This window comes from Pinus tabuliformis, chromosome X, assembly GCF_031772625.1.
Source record: "Pinus tabuliformis cultivar Carrire ecotype Pingquan chromosome X, CPIR1, whole genome shotgun sequence".
NCBI lineage: Eukaryota > Viridiplantae > Streptophyta > Pinopsida > Pinales > Pinaceae > Pinus > Pinus tabuliformis.
This window is the reverse complement of record NC_142308.1, coordinates 301,360,713-301,381,208: the sequence shown is the minus strand read 5'-3', so window position 1 is coordinate 301,381,208 and position 20,496 is coordinate 301,360,713. Positions and strand designations below refer to the sequence as shown.

General features: G+C 36.7%; 1 protein-coding gene across 1 annotated transcript; it reads right to left on the bottom strand.

Moving 5' to 3' along the window:
• Nucleotides 1-14,944: 14,944 nt before the first annotated feature.
• On the bottom strand, nucleotides 14,945-16,684 carry LOC149139601 (uncharacterized). Its single transcript, XM_089450776.1, has one exon. It carries the CDS (start codon nucleotides 16,682-16,684, stop codon nucleotides 14,945-14,947), a length of 1,740 nt encoding a protein of 579 aa, XP_089306902.1.
• Nucleotides 16,685-20,496: the final 3,812 nt, after the last annotated feature.

Sequence of the window (20,496 nt, the reverse complement as noted above, 5' to 3'; positions counted from 1 at the left end):
ACCACTGGCTTTTTAGCATAGAGTCCAGGACAATGTCTACAGCGAGTGAAGTGGGCGGCGGAAGATTAGAAATATGAGTTAGTTGCAGGTTTTTCCCATATGAGATGAGTGTTGGATAGTCATGAAACAATTTGGGAAATTTATAATCCGTTAACCTCGTGAGAGTGCGTGTAATCTAGGTTACTACAACGAAACTTCTCAGAATCTTACTCTCATACCTTATTTTAATTTACGTCACTCTTTATTATCGTACTTGTAGCGAAAGTCTTATTACGAGATACAATGTTGAACGATATAATTATTTTAACAGTGGATTGAGTCTCTTGATTGATCGGTCATTTTTGACAGTGGATTGAGACTTTTGATTATGTATTTATTGTACATTATTTTAAGTATATAAGTTTAATGGTTAAAGACTTAACACATTAATGAAAATAAGAGAGCCTATTATATCATAAGGGTGGATAAGAAATAAGAAACATTACATGTCGGTGGATAAGAAATAAGATACATTAGTAAGGGTGAATAAGAATTTGAGTTTTAAGATTGAAAGTTATTAGTGGATAATTTTTTTTAATAATATAAATAATCACAAATTTTAAATAATTTAATATTTTTTATATTAAATTTTAAATATATATTTAATATTTATAATTAAAGAAGTTTACAGGGCATTTTAATTGGCAATTGGGGTATATGTGAAAGAAAAAGTTCAAAATTGTAATTAAGGAATTTTAAAATCTAGTTGTAGATATGACATAGTTATTATTTTTGATATAGTTGTATGGTTTTTAGTTTTGATATAGTAATATAGTTTTTAAAATAGTGAACAAATTTAATTAGAAGTTTAAATCAAGAATGTCACAAAGAGTATTTTTTTTTTTTGGTCGGTAAACGCTAATTCTATTAACTGTAAAATAAAGTAAAAATACAAGGGGTCGAGGCCTCGGGAATCATCATCCGAGAGCACTCAGAACATCAAAAACTGTCCTATGTGAAGGAGAACCAGTTACATAAGCATGAGTGCAGATATAGACATCAGGAATTAACCGAGATAACATGAAGAAGAGATGATATAACCGTCTGTCTAGAGCGCATGACCAGAGAGCTAGACCAAGACATTGCTCAAAATTCCAGAAGATCTTGACATTGCCGCATATCATGGAGAGGAGTAAGACCGCCTGTCTGAAGAGGCCGAACCAAAACTGCATCCATAACCGCCTGAACTTGTTCATATTAGTCATCCGCAAAACCGAAATGGAGTGGGCCCAGATGGCCTCAAGTTGCTGCGTCCTCATTCCGAGGCTCCTCCACCACCGGGCAAGCAGTATCCTCCCATTCATCATCATATCCAACATTTTCGTTGCCTAGGTGCCTCAACAGGGGACGCGAGTCACTATCATTATCTTCCACCTTTCTCTGATCAGCGGCATCTAGAGGCAGAGAGGCGCTGGGAGAGTCGCTCCTTTCAAGCCTCTCCCCTTTACCTTTCTCTAGGCTTTCCCCAGCCATTACCTGCAAGTTGCTCTGACTGCCGACCTCTCTGAAAGCCCCCTGAGGAGGCTCAGACATCATACGCACCCTAATTGGAGGCGGAGATTCTTCTTCAGAGAAGAGAATAGTGATATTGGCAGTGATTACAGGCCTATTAAGATTGCTTTGAAAAGTAAAATGATTGGTCTGAAACCCATGATATGGAGAGGGTCTGCGAGCAAGATGCACAGAGCGGGCTGCCTGTGGTCTGCCACGCCCTCCATGACTCCCCCCGAAACGGCTTCTCAAACTATGGCGTACCATGGTGAGGGGATTAAGGAGAGGCAGATACAAGAGAGTAGTTATACCACACAGGAAATCAGAGGCAAATTCAAGAGAGTAGTGATACATCACAGGAAACGACTTTAGACAAAGACAACAGGCTAGAGAGTGCGGGGAGAGCGGCGCAGGATAAATGGCAGGGGCGTATGAGAGCTGACCAATGATTCTAGAGACAAATCTGCTATCGAAACACACAACTATCCCAAGCCTGAGATAAACAGAGAACGGAATGCACACAAAGAATTTACCTTTGTTTTCAGAGACCAGCCTGCCCCACAAACCTACATCCAGCTTCGGCCATAGACAAGAAGGTGGAACGCTTGCAATGGATAGGATAGCCCGGCACGCCATGGTTATAATAGCCAGCACCTTACTTCTGGATCGTCACTCTCATGAACCAAACGGATTTCTGGAATGTCGTGCTGGTCTGCATTTGGTAGTGCCAAGCTCGTCCGTCTGTCCAATAATGATTAAATCCCATTTATTTCACCCGCATCCGGGTGGTCACAAAGAGTATTTTAACAATGTATCCTATCACCAATTAATTTACTCTCTTTTTTCAATAACATTTACATTTTTTATTTTTACACCAAATTAATTAAAAATTTAAAAATACACCCGTTTTGGAAATTTAAACTAATAATATTATAAAGAATATATTGAAAGAACACCTTATTTTCAATTAATTTACATTTAAATATGTAATTTATAAAAAAAATTAATATTTTTATTATTTTTAAATTTAAAAATAATATAAAAATTAAATAAGTAATAATTTATTTTTCTTAATTTTAAATCTCAGAATAATATAAAAATAGATAAGGTATAGTTTTATTTTTCATTATTTTTAAATTTAAAAATAATATAAAATCAAATAATTAATAATTTTAGTTTTATTATTTTTAAATCTAAAAAATAATATAAAATTAAATAATTAATAATTTTGTTTTTTATTATTTTTAAATCTAAAAGAAGATATAAATGTTTAATTTAATTTACCCTTTTTTTTTCCAATAACATTTACACTATTTATTCTTACAGCAGATTAATTAGAAATTTAAAAATACACCAGGTTTGGGAATTTAAACAAACAATGTTATAAAGAATATAATAAAAATAAAATATTTTTATTTTTATTTTCATTATTTTTAAAGTTAAAAATAATATAAAATTAAATAAGTAATAATTTTTTCTTTTAAATCTAAGAATAATATAAAAATAAATAAAGCATAATTTTATTTTTCACTATTTTTAAATTAAAAATAATATAAAATTAAATAATTAATAATTTTATTTTTTATTATTTTTAAATCTAAAAAATCATATAAATATTTAATTTTATTTAGCTTAAAAATATTATCGTTATTATTAATTAAAATAGTAATTTAAAAATAAATGAATAACAAATTTAAAAAATTAAAGAAAAATATAACTAGAAATGAAAGAAGTAAATAGAAGATAATATATAAGATGTAAATGTAAAATTTAGTCTTTATTAAATTACTGACTTAAATTTTATTGGAATAAATTTAACATATAAACTTAATATAAAAACATCACACACAACATCTTTTTACATTAAATATTATTGTTTTTCATTAACATTCAAAATAACATCTAACCTTGAATATTATTGTTTTTACAAAAATACCATCCATCAACCTAAATTTAGCAGAGCTTCCCAAAAAAACTAGAATACAAAAGCAGGTTCAGAATATTAAATTTTAAATTAGATGAAAAGAAAAATAAAAGAACGCATGGTCAGAATGTCGAATTAAATCAGAAGGGAGATAGGGAACCCATTTACCTTGGTTAGTTTTGACACACAACTTGTCTCATCAAACTCCGTCCATTAGTTGTCAACGTCAACCCAAGTCTAGGAAAAGAAAAATACATTATTTCTTATTTTTCTCTCATGACTTTACTCTTCGCCTATGATGAAAGATGTCAAAGTTTTAGCTCCATAACCCCTTTCCACTTTGGGGAATGGTCGCCAAATATGAGACTATTTCATAATTTGGGTATAGATTATTTTTTCAGCATGAAAAAGCTATATATTAATCATATGGATCATGTACATAATATTCCACATAAATATTAAGAGATAATCCAGTTATTCCTATAAGAAGGGTAAAATTAGCAATTGCACTACATGTTGTAAAGGAAACGTGGTAAAGCATAAATTTTACAGCATAAATTCGAGATAAGGGCATTGCAAGCAATCTGATTCAACCTTGCTTGCTCCTTATAAACAACATTCCTGTCCAAAGCCAATAGTGAAACAAGACCAAAATTAAAAATCAATGTGCTTTGTGAGACCTTATAAGATCTGTTGGACAAGTAAAAAGGTAAATATAGTACGAGTTATACATTTTCTCTCCTCTTCTAGCACAAGATACAAACATACATTTTCTCTCCTCTTCTAACACAAGATACAAAGATTACATTTACTCTGAAACCATCTAAATTTATAATGTCATTAAAATCCTTCATACCTAAATTATCTAGAATCATTTTTTTGCATTCTAACACAACCAAGCTAGGATAATAACAATAGTGATTATGAAATCAATTTCCTCCTAAACAACTTTGAGAATATCTTATGAAATCAATTTCCTCCTAAACAACTTTGAGAATATCTACATTTGACAGTCAACAATGACATTAAGAATTCAACAAAGAAAAAAAATAATATATTCTTACTGATGCAAAAATAAGGAAACAATGAACATTCAAGAATTAGTTGTCCAAAATGCTTGGATTTACTGATATTCAAGGTTAGCCAAGAAGGTATGTAGTTTTTTTAATAACAAAATTATTTATGGATAAATGAGAATAGTAAATATCTATAAGGCTTAATATATGGGTGCAAAGAGAATATATCCATGGGTGTTCTCAAAACAGATATCTACAAATTCAATAATTAAAATTGTGAAAATAGAACATAGAGTATTTTATGTACTAATTATCTTCTAACCATGTTCTGAATGCATTTTTTGGAGATTCATTGGACAATATTAAATTGCATGAAACCATATAAAAGTGGTTTGGAACCATGGAATTAGTAGTATGCTCCATGTTGAGATGGTATAAATTTTTAAGTATAATAAGCTACTTTGGAAAAGAGCATGGTAAAGGAAATTTTCCATGGGAAAAAACATGAGGAAAAAGGTAACTGTGTGATAACAAAGAGTTATTTTCTTAAAAAGTATTGCAAAAACCAGCAAAGTGTTGCTAAGATGGGATATAATATCAAAGTAGATTGTGGCTAAGAGAAAATTAATCATTGTAATAACAAAACAAGTAAAATAATGTGATAATATCAATTTTATAAAGTGTAATAGATAAGAAAACTCTTGAAAAATATACTACGTCTCCAAGATTTCACAAGAGAAATAGATCAATCTCAAAGTATTGATACACACAGACCATGTAGTTGCAATGGTTCAACAAATAGTTCAATAATTTCCCAAATAAAAGCTACAGGTTACTACTCCAGGACCACATCCCTCTTCAAATCATTCATACACAATAAAGAAGTCATAACGAACTTATAGAAAACAGAGTAATCGATATTCATTATCAAACTATTATTGATTTAAAGTTTGCTAAAATCGATTCATGAATCAACCCTTAAAAGAAGTGAGATACCATGGTTTTAATCCTCGTATTCTCTAGATCCATATGCACTCCACTCAGGCATATACTAAATTCTATGATCCCAAAACCATTGATATATGAAAGCTTTAAGGTTGATTAGCACACCACACCATGAAAATGAAATAATGCAGAAATATATCTATATCCTAGATGAAAATTTGAATAAAAGAAGAGGGCAATGATTGAGTTGGCATGCCCATCAGCTAGCTTCTTTCATTCTAAATAGGTTAAATCACAAAGCTTATTATAAACACAAGTGATGACAAATAAAACCTTACATATCCTTAATATTGAAAGTACTCAATATTTTACAAAGCACATAGGTATAATAAAGTCCAATGACCTTATGGAGCTACCCCAAGAGCTAGGGTAGAATATATAGTTACAACATAATCGTTGGCTTCGACCAGAGCCATAGCTAGACTATTATAATAGTTAAAATACATTGCCAAGCTAAAACTAGCTAGAGCAGTTATGAAACAAAAAACATTCAAATCAAAATAATCCATGAAGAGATAAGTGTGGTTGTGCTCGTTTTCCAATCCTGGTAAACTAGAGATCTTCTTGTAGAGAGGCTAGTCACTTCCTCCTAATCAGAGGTTTTCACTTCAAATACCTTATAAGCCTTTTCACCATAGACCAAATTGGGTGAAGGGAGTCCATTTTCATCATCTGTAAAATCTGGAAAAGTACCTGCAACATGAAAAATGACGCTTATGAACAAAAATCCCTTCTAGTAAAGCATAGGAAAAACTTGAGTAACTTTGGCACATTACCATGCCTGCAATTGCTACCATAGAAACAAAGTTGCTTCTTATCTGACATACAATTTCAGTGTAATGCATAACTCTGACTGTAGATTGACAGAATTTGTATATAAAGGTTGAAATCCACGTAAAAGTCCTTTGTATCCAATCTGGAAATATACTAAGCATCTGTAGTTATAATAGTGGTTGTGTGAAGTAACAATGATAGGATAAAGATCCATAGAAATAGCATTCACTCGAAGGGAAAAGAACTTCATTAAATTCAAATGAAGTAGCGATTTTAAACATATTCTTGGAGATAAAATAAGAATTTGTTTAAAATGGTTCTCCTACCAAAGGAATAATCTGAAGGATTGGAAATAAAAATTCAATTAGCTTATTCTTGCATTTGAAACTTGAAAATTGGATCAAAAAACTCTCTTCATATTAATATGACTTAGAAAAACCTACTCCATTCAATCCCTTTTCCTCTAAATAAAACAGAGATACATTTTTATATCATATATAGCAGTGTATTTTTCGATAGCTACTCTGATGCAAAAAACACATACATTGGAACACCTCATTTTTCCCCATTGATGATGGACAAATCTCATGCCTCTGATCTTATGAAGTAGCACTCAATGAAGATAGAGAAGTAGAAAATGCTTCCATTTGTTCACCCATCAAAATATGTCATTAATGATATTTCATCATCCATCAAAATCAATTGGTAGCGGCATTCCTCGCTGCAAAATTCCATGTCACCCCTACAATAATCATCAAATAGAGAATGAGGCTAACTCTTAAGAATGGGAAATTTTAATCAATTCAATCAGTTTTAGAGGTTTAAAGCAATCATGTGATCATTATAACAGCCCTGTACATGTAGATGTCTTTTCCATGGTTCAATTGTCGTTTGTAAAGATAATAATCCCTGAGAAAATGGGCAACGGGAAACGCTGGAGCATTTGAATAGCTCTGAGATGGCCATGCGACATCCCATATTTCATATCCATCTTGCTTTTGAACATGGTATTGCACAATTTCACACTCTATGCCGCAATGAGTATGCATGTTGTTTGTGCTCGAATTTGAATCACGGGATATAACACAAGTATAGCTACCTGAATGCTCCATTCCTATTTGATGGGTGGATTATGTAAATCCATGGGGAGAAGCAATCGGTATTGTCTTGCTTTGTTGCTTGTGAGAACTCAACTGGGAACCAAAGTTGTTTTCAAGCCAATAAGTGATCCCAACTCCAGAAAAGGTCTTCAAATCCAATGGAGAGATTGGGATTTTGGCCCCCTCTGAATCTGAAGACCCCTTTGGATTGAAACCTATTAAGATCCCAGGAGCATTGTAAAACCTGTGCTTGTCTTCTGGCCAACCTCTAGTGGGTGATGAATCTAATGGGTAATTAGGCATAAGATGAAGCATTATATTTTCTCTTCTCTTTTCTTGATGCCACTGAGAACTCACCCCTCAACCAACCCACTTAAACTCCCTTCTTAAACTTGCTTAGCACACTCTCTTCAATTGAAAAATAAAATGACGTTCAAACCCAAAAAATCCTTGTACACCATTCACATACACAATACCATACAACTTCAAGCACACTGTTCCACAAAAAGTGTAAGAGTCCTTGGAACTGGTGACATATATACTGCAATAAAGAAAATCTCGCACTACAAGCCTGGTCTAAGCCTCCCTGGATGTAGTGAGCATATACTGATCCTAGTGGGAGCCTAAGAGAGCCTGTGAAGAGAAGAAACATGATAGCAGGATTTCTGCATAATGAGAAAGATCAACATGTTACACTGTCTTTGCGAAAGAATATCACTATTCAACTATCAAATTAAAAAACTGCTAGAAGATTTCATGTGCCCCAAGCTGGTGATATTTCATGTGATCTTCGCCGAAAAATCTTTTGTAAACTTGATATGGATCACAAAAGCCTCAACTCTACAAGAGTTTAATCTTATCTGAAAATCCATTAATTTATCCTATTCCAGATAACTTTCTAATCAAGCTCAATGCTTTGAGGGTTCTTGATCTCTCTCATACCCAAATGGAGTCACTGCCAACATCGGTCACTCAACTCACATTGCTTGAATTTCTCATATTGAATTCTACTAACATCAAGGAATTGCCTCCAGCTATATGCAGTCTTTCAAGGCTTCAACTCTTGGATCTTTCAAACTGCAAAGTCTTAACATCATTGCCAAGTGAGATGTTTAAACTCACTTCATTCAAAAGACTACATTTGAGTATGGGTACGGAAAAAGCTTTGAATGATCCCACAAATGTTGTGGCTCTGAAGGATCTCACAAATCTTATAGAGCTCCGTTTAGTCTTATTTTCAAAATTTGATGCATTAGCAACCATAATGTTAAATTGACCAGAAATGAGGCATTAATATTTGCATCACTTAAACAAGAATAATCTTAAGTACAATCTTCTCGATTAGATGCAAAAGATGAAGAAGTTGCAGAGTCTTCTATTGGATGATTACATTGGAGTGAAATTGCCCAAATGGATGTGTGACTTTCAACAGCTGGAAAGGCTAGAATTGGATGGCAGTCAATATGTGAAGGAGCTTCCTCCATTGGAGAGGTTGTCCACTTTGAAATTTATAAAACTAAGGAATTACTCCAACGTGAGAGACTTGGGATTATTAGTTTAAAGAAAAAATCAATAGCGAAGAAACTGGTGAAACAACAGAGACAGAGAACCAAAGAACAGGATGGAAGAGATGTAAGTGTGGAGAGAAATGGGGGAGGAGAAGGAGAAGGCCAAGTCCAAGTGTAGTCATTGTGAGAAGGAGAGGTGTTGCCTCCATCACCTTAAGGTAGAGGGCTTGTACCAGCTCCTTTGCAACTCCTGTGTCCTCATGACTCATTGGCACATGTATGTAAACCAGTTTACATAATCCATATAATTCATAGATGAAATTGTTTTGAACTGTATGTTCGGCTCAAAATACAATATATATCTCTAAAACAAAAACGTATCCCAAAGATAAATTTCCAGTATATATAGACCTATAATAATCCCAAAAATGCCAAACGTATTCCAAAAATAAATTTCCAGTATTTAGACTTATAACAATCCAAAAAATGCCAAGATAAAAATAGCCAAGGCAAACATAACAAAAACATGTAGCAAGGCTAGAACATTCAAAATATAAACAAGTAAAAAGACTTCGGTGTAGCATATACTAAGATGCAGAGGCTATCTCATGGCACCCAAAGCCAAATCATAAAACAAAATAAACCAAAGCCTACATGTTCCAGCATCACAAAGCTCAAAAGTAAGCCTAATTTGAATAACACGTGTTGGGCCTCCAAATTAACCTTAATTTTCACTCCATTTTCACCTTTTATCCTCATTTTGTCATCTCATTTCACCATATTATCATTACATAACCCTATATTTCCATTACAATATGAGTTTATATTCTCATTTTCCAAAGTTATTAATTTCATGTATTTAGAGTGAATTTATGATTAAAAGTTAGAGAAATAACATGTATTTGCTTATACCTAAAAGTGGCTTGAGTTTGATGACATGTGTAGATCATTTGGAAGCTTCTAAGGCACCCTTATGTGGCCTCCCAAGATCAAATTCGAATTTCAACTCAAGAGGTGGACCATATTCCAAGGAGAAAGATCATGAAGATTTTGATGTGTCATGGGATTTGTATCTAGTATTTAGGGATAAGTTGAGACAAGTGTGGGTCTAGTAGATATTTAAGGGATCTACATTTATTGAGTAGATATCCCTAATTCATGTATAAATAAGAGGAGCATCCTCCAAATCATGTAATAAAGGAGGAGGAGGGAGAGAAAACAATTATCAGTTATTCATTAGCATTAGATTTTTGTTCATTCAACATGAATAATACCATTTTCTCCAAATCATGAGTTATGAGTGTTGTTTGATTCTTAAGGTGTGATAATTGTTCATGTGTGCTCATTGAGGAATTGAAGGATCCCCATACTGAGATAAGTACACTTTGTTGTAGAATAATGTTGTGAATATACTAATTTCAATTCTAATGTTCATCTTATTTCTTTCTTGTAAATACTTGTAGATAATTTTAGTATGAATTCATGTTGTGGCCATGTTTTGTTGTGTGAAGGTTGATCTCCTTTCAATAGCTAGTTTTGATGTGAGAAGGAAAACCAGGAACTCCTAAGTTAGGAGTCTCTTCTCCATGAGCTAGATTAAATTGAAATAAGATTTACTTTCTCTTATGATTTCCTAGATTACATTTATGTGAATATTGATTCCCTTTCAGTATCTAGAGAAATCAAGTCCTCCTAAGTTAGGAGACTCTTCTCCATTAAGAACTGAACTGAAAACAATATTTACTTGCTTTCATTTACATGCTTTCTTTCCTGCTTTCTTAGGTGTTTGGCAATGTTATTATAGAAAGATGGTAGAAGGACAACCATGACTCTTGAACAAGAGACTCTTCTCTATCTTCTAAAGTAGAATAATTCCATTGATCAGACATTATTTTTATGCTTTCATAGAATAGATCTGATAGTTTAGATTTGTAATATGCATTTCCATTCTAAACACACTTCTTACACCTGTTTCATCTAAGGTTTCATATATATTGGTTTGCTTCTAAGTTTACGATTCCCCGGATTGATAAATTAAATGACAGGGATTTAGCAGACAACTAAATCGCCCAACAACACGACTGTTCCAATAACAAAATATCTTTAGTAAAATAGTGGCAGTTAACATCCTACATACCAGGCATAGCTGTAAAAGCACTCTTGGAAGTAAATGCATGAGATGTGACCTATGATCACATAAGTACACCAAGCTCAACACTGTTGTTGGCATGACGTGTTCTACGATTGGACCGGATACCAATGGGGTTTCCAAGTGTGGTGCTTTTATTAGGGAAGAATGATAAAGAATACTACTATCAGCCCAGACCAAAAAAAAAAGTTGTTAGAACAATACTTACAATGTCTGGACTTGCACCTACTTGGATTTTAAGCATAAAATTAATGAATTAGATCTTGGACACCACAAAATATATGCATTTAAACTATATAGGAAAAAGGGTCCACGCCATAAATGTTGACCCTAAAAAAGACCACATCCCACACGGTGTCATGGTTAGATAAATTTCAGTGTCATTTAGCTAAGATTTGCAGTTAAATGGTCTTGAAGATTGAGCAGAAAATATTTTGGTCCCAGCAATACTAGTGACCCAAGAAACTCTTTAAATCACCCTGGCTCTAAGGGGTATTACCAATAAAATTTCATTAATGCTTCTCTACATGCACTGAATGACAGATAAAGCCTTCCCAACGAAAATCAAAATAGCCCTTAGACTTATCAATACACAAGGATCTAGATGGCTAAGATCCAAATCATAACTCTGCAGAGGGTAGCTTTGTCGCGGTTCTCTTGAAATTCTATGCCTCTCCTAGCATCGTCCATGTCAATTGCCGGCACATGGCGACTGCCACTTTACCCATGGCAGTGCCCATAAGTGAACCCTTCCTGTGTCCGCACTGCCAAAACCCTAATTTAGATGCCAGTCAATTTCTCTCTAGAATTCAAACATTTTGCAGGCAAATTAAACCTAAAAGTGCCAAATGTGTATTCATAGAAAAATCCAAAATTTATCTTGTCAAATTAACTCTATATCAAAATCCGATGAAGAAACTGAATAAAACTGGGGATGGACATCCTCATTGAACCAATTTCTCCACCTCTCATGGGATCCATTATGTGTACCCTCAATTTCAGTGTCTTAAGCCCAAGTGGCCACCTTGCTTGGCCTACTCCATCCTGCAAAAAAGTACCACATGAAAGACTCTTTCACTCACCCGAGAACACACAACTTCATCAAATGTTTGTGGGGAAAAAGAAACATAAATTGCAAACTACAGATCTCCATAGAGAATTTGAATCTTTTGCAAAGTAATTGATGTTGTAAGGAGTCTCCACCTGGTGATCCATGGAGGAGTAGAAATTAAGATGAATAAATTCAGATATGTATCTATAATTTCCCTGGAAACTTAAGTATATATCAACATCATTCAATTAAAGATCAAATCTGCGAACCATCGTGACAGTGGCCAAAGAAAGGTAAGAAATGTCTGAATGAATTCCTATTCATGAACAAGAATAACACGTTGGTCAATACATACCCGATTATAATCCATAGCGAAGAAACTGGTGAAACAACAGAGACAGAGAACCGAAGAACATTGTTGGATGAGGCCACGAAGGAGCATTGCCGAGACAACAGGTGAGCAAGGTTTCCACTCCTGTAAGCCAAGGGAGAGGCCTAGGATTGGTATCCCCACTCCAGACGTTGGGCGATGGCTCCTCTTTTGCTTCATAAAGTCCCATACAATACTTTCAAAGCAAACTGTAATGCCTAGCTCGGAAGTGATGGCTCCTCCTCTGCTTCATAAAGTCCCGCATACAATACTTTCAAAGAAAATTGTAATGCCTAGCTTGGAAGAACCTGCAGAAGAACTGTCAGTGCCTGGATTTAGAGGAAGGTGGGGTAAGAAAAAATGCTTAGATCGGAAGAACCTACAAAAGCACTATTAGTGCCTGGATTTAGAGGAAGGTTGGGTAAGAAGAAAATTTTGTTAGAGAATGGTAACCGAATAATACCAGTTTTTAATCGGATGGCAGAGACCATTTCTATCGTCTAACACCTAAATCAATGACTCACAACAACACAAGTGGCATGGGAGGAGAGTTGATTTCAGAGGGAACGCCTTATGGCATAATAACTGGTACCACATATAAAACAATGGATAGTCATATACAGTCTTAATGGAGGAACTGATAAATACTACCTGGAAGTAATAAACATATATGAAAAAAGTTATTTTGAAGCAGCTAACTTCCATTGTAAGCTGATATAAAAACCATATTGACCCATTTTGGGGATAATATATAATGTTTTGTGTTTCCACCATATGTCAATACCTGTTGCATACAAAAAAACAAAACTGTTATACAAAAAAGGAAAAATATCATATACAGTGTTATCCAGGAAATGTATATTCCACTGAGCCGATCCTCTTGTCCTCCATAATAATATCCATCTGCACTTCACCCATTGGACCATGAAGACCATTTTTTGATAGCTCATCAGCAATCTGATTATATTCTCTTCCAATATGGCAGATTGTGGGCTACCCCAGTTGATTCCAAAGACCTTGTATTCTCCTTAACCAGCCATGCAATTCTTGTTTTTTAATTTGTGCCTTCCCTTTGACATGATCCAGGATGATCTTCGAGTCCCCATATATATGGATCTCCAGAATACTAAGGAAATTTATTAACCACAACATTCCCCATAATGCCATAGCCTCGGCCTTGTTGTTTGTACCCAGGCCAACATTCCAATGAGCCTTATATTGTAAATCCTTTGATATGTTTATCCAAAAACCGCAACCACATATGCTATTTTGAGCAGCACCATCAAAACAAGCAAATGGAAGTTCCTTGTGGGGACCATGGCTCCTATCAACCTTATCTTTTGGGATACCATCTTGTGAAGGATATAAAGCATGTAAAGAAATAATTTTTTCATGCATCAGCTCAAAGTCCTCTGACCTATTCTAAAAAATATACATATTTCTCCATTTCCAAATGGACCAGAAAAGAAATAGAGGGATGGCCTGCCAAGTTATTTTTTGTTTACTCCACCACCCCATACAATCTGCAATATTATGGTGAAATAGATATGTAAATCCAAAATATTTTGCTAATTTTTTCCATACCTGTTGCACCTTTTGGCATTTGAGAAATATATGTTCATTGTCCTCCACATCTTTTTTGCAAATAGTACAATAACTGGGGCCATGACAATTTCGCCTTTGAAGATTCTCCCAGGTAAGATTCTTGTTTTGATATACCAGCCATGCAAAACAGATAATTTTAATAGGAATATGGTTACTCCAGAGAGCCTTGAGGATGGGATCCTCCATATTGATATCATTTCCATCACACAAAATAGCATAAACATCAGCAACACATATGTTGCCATCCTTCATTTTCCCTGCCCATACCATTTTATCACGTTGATCTTCTCGGCATATTCCCAAAGCTTTAAGAGCCTCACAAACATGTTTCCATTCCAGTGCTAGGTTATCAGCCATCCCCAGTTCATTTGCGGTTTTCCATATGGGATATCTATCCTTCCAATAGCTGATCAATTGGTTCCATAAGAAAATACCATTATCATATAGAAAATGCAATAAATTGTCAGGAAGACAACAATCCTGACCAGCACCCAGAAACTTGTCCAGTCCAATGATTATGGAATGCCCCGATCCCATACTCCAAACCAAATGTTGTAAGAAAATATAAGACACCTTGTGCATGTTGTTCCAAATGGTCGATCCACTTGGTAAACCAATGCTTTGACTGCGGAACCAATATATGAAATCTCGATTTTTCATATACTTCTGTTTGATCACCATACTCCATAAGCCAGAGCCAAAAATGGCACGCCAGAGTGATTTCACCCAAAGTGAGATACCAAAGAGATTCAGATCCATAATGCCCCATCCCCCCTTGTTTCTTGGTCGGGCAATATGAGTCATTTTGGCCAAGTGAATTTTATGGCTATCATTACAACCCGACCATATGAAGTTAGCAATGATACGATTGATGCTTTTTAGTATAGCCATTGGAATCTGATATAAATGAGCCTAGTATACCCCAAGTTGAGCGAGCACAGCCCGTGTGAGGATCACACGGCCCCCCAGAGACAGACAACGAAATTCCCATCCAGCTACCCTCTTGAAGAAATGATCAACCAACCATTGCCAATCGGAGTTTCTGTAACAGTTTGGTTTAATCCGGTAACCAAGATATTGCATACCAGGCAACATTTGTTCTGCTTCAATACCAAAAATATTTCTGATATATTCAATCACCTCCAAGTCACCAGCATCATGATATACTATGGATTTATGTAGATTCATACTTAGTCCAGATACAATAGCAAATTTGTTAAATATATGAAATAGGTACAGCCAAGTAAACCGATTTAACATTGCCATTATAAGAACGTCATCAACAAAAAGACTGTGAGAGATTTTGATGTTCATACCCATTTCCAAAGCTTGTATATGACCATCCGCCACCGCTTTCTTGATTTGCAAGCTCAATCCATCCATGACTAGTATGAACAGTAAGGGAGATAATGAGCAGCCCTGACGCAGTCCACGACCGGCCCGAAAGAAATGAGTGGGAAGGCCATTTATAATAACTGCATAATTGATGTTCAATACGCAAGCCATGACCCAATTTACACCACTGGGTTGCAGACCAATTTTAAACAAAACCATTCTCAAATATCCCCAATCAACACGGTCATACGCTTTCTGTAGATCCACTTTCATAATGTCGGCATTGATATGCTTTGTGTGAATAGAGTGCATGCACTCCTGTGCTATGGCAACAACATCATGAATTTGCCGATCTGGTAAAAACCCAAATTGTTCTGGCGATATAAACTTTGACAAAATCCCCCGCATACAAACAACAATAATTTTGGATATAATCTTATAAATAAGATTACAGAGCGATATAGGTCTATAATCATAAAATGCTAGGGATGCCAGAATTTCTTCAATAGTAGACAGGATATCCTTTTTCTTGCTTTCAAGAGCATGAATACGAGTCCTGATATCCTCATGTAGTGAGTGCGAGGACATCCGAGGAAGGAGAGATTCCAGTTCCAGTTCGATCTCCTTAAGGTCCTTCTGTTGAGCCATTGTTTTTTGTCTTTGCCATTTCTTTACATTCCGCCTGAGAATATCCAACTTAGCCAATATGTGTTCCATTGGGGAAGCCACCTGTTGAATAGGCCAGGTCCATATCTTGCTTACAAAATCATTAAACTCAAGGTCTTTGAGCCAAGTATGATTGAATTTGAATGGCATACCATACCTGTGGATCCCCGCCCGCCAATGCAATACAATAGGCCGATGGTCTGAAAGAAAATTACTAATGACCTCCGAATTTACATTACCCAGGCGATCCATCAAGGTCTCATGTAGGATGAATCGATCCAGCCTTTTCACAATATATGCCTCCCCTTTCCTGCCATTATCCCATGTAGGGAGGATCGATTGTGGACATATATCAATGAAATTATGTTCTATGATAGCCTCACGAATCATTCCCGCAATAGGATCTCCTTTGGCAGTCCTCCCCCACACTTCATCCATACCGATTGTACAATTAAAGTCCCCCGCGACAATCAGTGAAGCCAGGTTCATAATACCAGAGTCGAACAGTTCCTTCCAAAAGGTTGTCCTGTTCCTATATGGACCATATAGGTTCAGAATATGTATACATTCTGGTTGCCCACGAAAGTAAGCCTCAATCAGAATGCCAGCCGAGCATGAGAATTTTTTCCCCCCACCCAGAGCGGATCCCATATGACCACAAGCCCACCTGATAGACCAACAAGGGTTGTGGCAGAAATATACCAATGCGGGAACATTTTCCGGAAATAAACAACAACATTAGAAACCGAATGCATGGTTTCTTGTAATAAAATAACACAGGGATGAACAGAGTGAAATAATTGCCTAAGAGCCAGGAACTTTGAGGGTGTTCCCAAACCCCGGATGTTGAGAGATAATATAGCAGTCATGGCACTTCCCTTGTAGGCATAAGTGCTCCAAGGGCCTGAGTAGATGGTATGTCAACAATCGGTACATCGACAAGGAAGTTTTCAATAGGGGAGTGTGAAATTATCTTTCTGGCACGACCCCTAAAATGACGGCTACCACGGTTACTTTTTCGCCGAACAGTAATGTTCCCCGCTGAGGTAGGACTGATTTGTGGGGAAGAAAGACTGTCCGGCTTATGGATAGTAAGTGACCAGAGATTAAAGGTTTTCCAGTTTAGTAGTGATTCCAAGTCACTACCGACAGAATTGGTAGGTGAGTGCCGAGGAGTAACCGGAGGGTTGCTGCTGATGCGAGGACTCTGAGTTTTAGGCACACGAGGGGGAGATGGAATGTGGGTTACATATGAGGTGGACGGGATGTCATGTGCCTGATATAACTTGGGATTAATATTGCCAGGAGGAGAAAAATCCGGGAAGGTTGTGCAAGAAGGCGGAGCCGGACAGTGAATGGCGATGGGTTTCGATTTCTCAGAAGAATGGGAAGTTGATGGAATATAAACTGGGGAAATACCGTCACGAGGAGAAAAACCATCACGTGAAGATCCATGAGTAGAGTATTTTTGAGAGTGAGATCTATGAAAAATACCTGATTGACTACGAGTATCATGACCCCGAGAATATGCAGCAGTCGGATGAAACTTGTTCGGTGCCCCCATATGATTATGTCCATGATATCATCCACCCCTGCGTCGAGGACAATTAGCCACCATGTGCCCCGTATGGTGACAGAAGGAGCAGCGGAACGAGATGCCCCAGTAATCCAGCCTCTGGGTAAGGTGTGTCTCCCCCCAGTGGAGACCAATATGGTCCGGGAAGCCACCCCGATATTCTTTTTCGATTAAAATCCATGCGACCCGCTTATCAAGTGCCCCCAAACACCGAGGATCAACATATTTAAACTTCCCTATTGCATTCCCAATGTCCTCCAAGGCCTGCTTCGTCCAGAGTTCGATCGGAAAACTGGGCAGCTTCACCCAAATTAGTTTATTTTGCGGGGTATTATTCAGGGAATTGAACCCAATAAACCAGGAATGTAGTTCCAGGAAACTACGTCCATCAATCCATGGGATGGCCTTGGTCTTTTGTAAGTCTTCCTGACTCAGAAAATGGAAGTTGTACCATCCCCGCAACAACCTCACAACTGTTGGCATATAGCCAAGCATAGTCTTCCACTTTTGTTCAATCCAGGACTGCATATCAGAGTCAGATTTATCAGAGAAATGCCAATGCCCCACAAGCGCTCGTTTTTGCAGGCTGGTGATACGGTCACTAAGTCGATCAAGGTCAAAAACCAGTGCAGGAGGGGGAGATGTTGTTTTTATAGATTGGGCCTTATGACTAGTACGTCGATCATGACGAGAATGGATACCACCCGGCATATCAGAGGAGGCATGTCCACCACTTGGCACAGAGCCATCCCCTAGAATGATGTGCCAACCATCTAGAGATTTCATGCTATTACAACAACCACCTCCCAGACTATTAAACCTGTTTGACTCAGCCGCCAGGGTGGCTTGAATGAACGCCTCCTGGGCCGACGTGTCAGAGTCTAATATATCCATAACACCTGATATGAAGACCCCACAAAAAAAGACCCCACCCAATTCGGGGTCCCGTCAGATAGCCACATGCCCAAAACAATATATGCGACAGATAGTGACAACGGAGAGAAAAAGCATCATACACTAGGAATTAAACCATATGACACAACCTAGTACCTTCTGACAGTGAAGTAGACTTCAAGAGATATACGCGGTAATTGAAACCCACCCCAACTGGAACGTCGACAGATGACAACTTGATCCAAAATGGATCCAAATACCCTATAAGTCTTCAAAAATCCTCTAAAAGATCAAAATTATTGCATGAGAAAACCTTCAAAAAATGGCAGAAAACACTATCAGGACCTAAAAATATGAAGAGCCAGTGGAAAAACAAGTTATCGGCAAATTTGCACAGGAGCCATCAGATCTGGCCGACCAAAGGTCTAGATCTGATCGGTAAATCGCAATTAGCAGTGGCAGGTGGAGGATATCGGTGAAGACCACATGGAATATGCGATCACAATTAGCATGGGTCAACAAGGACCATCAATCAATCGCGCAAATCGACGGCCCAAGTTCAATCATGATATCACAATCGACATTACAATGGAGTGGGGCCATATATATATGCGATGTGATAGCTGGACCTGATGAGGATATAGGCGATATTTCATAAAATTTGAGATCTGTCAAAGGGCTGATTTCTATGTATTTCACGTATTTCGTTTATTAAACGAAATCTGAAGGGAAGCACCCATGCGATGAAAACCGGACCTGAAAGTGTTTGTGAATGAAAATGTATAACATTTCAAGTTTGTAAAAAGCCATTTTTGTGATATTTTCAATGTTTTAACGTATTTTCCAAATACAAAGGGAAATCATGGAACGGGCAATTGCGACATGCGATAAGCGATTAAAGGCAGACCCGATAGGAGAATAGGTCAGGTTTATGAATATTTGAAGTTTAATGAACAACGTTTGGTGGATTTTTCCTGTGTTTGAATGCATTTCTCTGTGTAAATAGAGATTGGTTGTTTCAGGGATTTCAAAGGCCCAATGCATTCCTCCGTTGCAGAATAGGTGGTCACCTCCCCTAAAGACGTTATGCAATGATTCTTAATGCTCAGAAGGGGGATTCGAGCAGACAGAGGCTAGGAGCTAGAGAGCCCGAGAAGGAGAAATGAACGAACAACGCCGATTAGCTTTAAAGCCACAGAAGACAGAAGACAAAGGCAAGCAGTGTTGAGACAGAGAGAAAACAGAGACAGAGAGTCAGTGAGGAGAGTCTGTGTACTCAGAAAGACTTGGGGGACCCAAGTGAAGGCTTGTTGTTTTGTATCTGCTGTGTGAGACTCAAATTGAGCTCACTTTTGTAAAAACTCTGCTTCTGAAGACATAATAGAGAGGTCACCACTGAAGGTTGGACCAGGAGATGTAGCCTAGGAGTGTTGGGTGAACTCCTTATTAAACTTGATGTGTTTATGTATGTTTGTCTATTAATCTTCTTTACTGCTTCATTGTCTATGTATTTCGCAATCGTATCGATCCATTGCACAAAGTAACATAGGAAAATCCACGCACTTGAGTTTGTAATACCTTAATAAGTGTCTAAGATCTCATTTACAGATCAAGTGGTATCAGAGCTTTTAGTTTTTGATTTGTTAAGGTTAGACAAGCTTGCGTTGGATTGTTTTTGAATGCTAACGAGGTCAAAGCTCAAACTGGAAAAACGGGAACTTGTTGAGGCAAACCCAGAAATTGGAAGAGTCTATCCAAAGAGGAGGATGACAGAAGAGATTTCAATGGAATCAAAATCTCAATTCATGGATAGCTTCATGACCATGAAAGCCATGGTAGAAGAGATGTATTGAGAATTCAATAAAGGTCAAGGTGAAAGTACTTAAACCTCCAAACAAGATAAAGGAGCTAAGGAACCTTTTCTAGATGCCCCAGAGGGCAAAGATAAAGGGGAAAAACCTCCTCCATCATCCCCACCCTCTAGCCCTCATAA

Excerpts from the sequence above, each read along its gene's own strand:
- LOC149139601 (XM_089450776.1), bottom strand. The coding sequence starts at position 16,684 with ATGGGATCCGCTCTGGGTGGGGGGAAAAAATTCTCATGCTCGGCTGGC.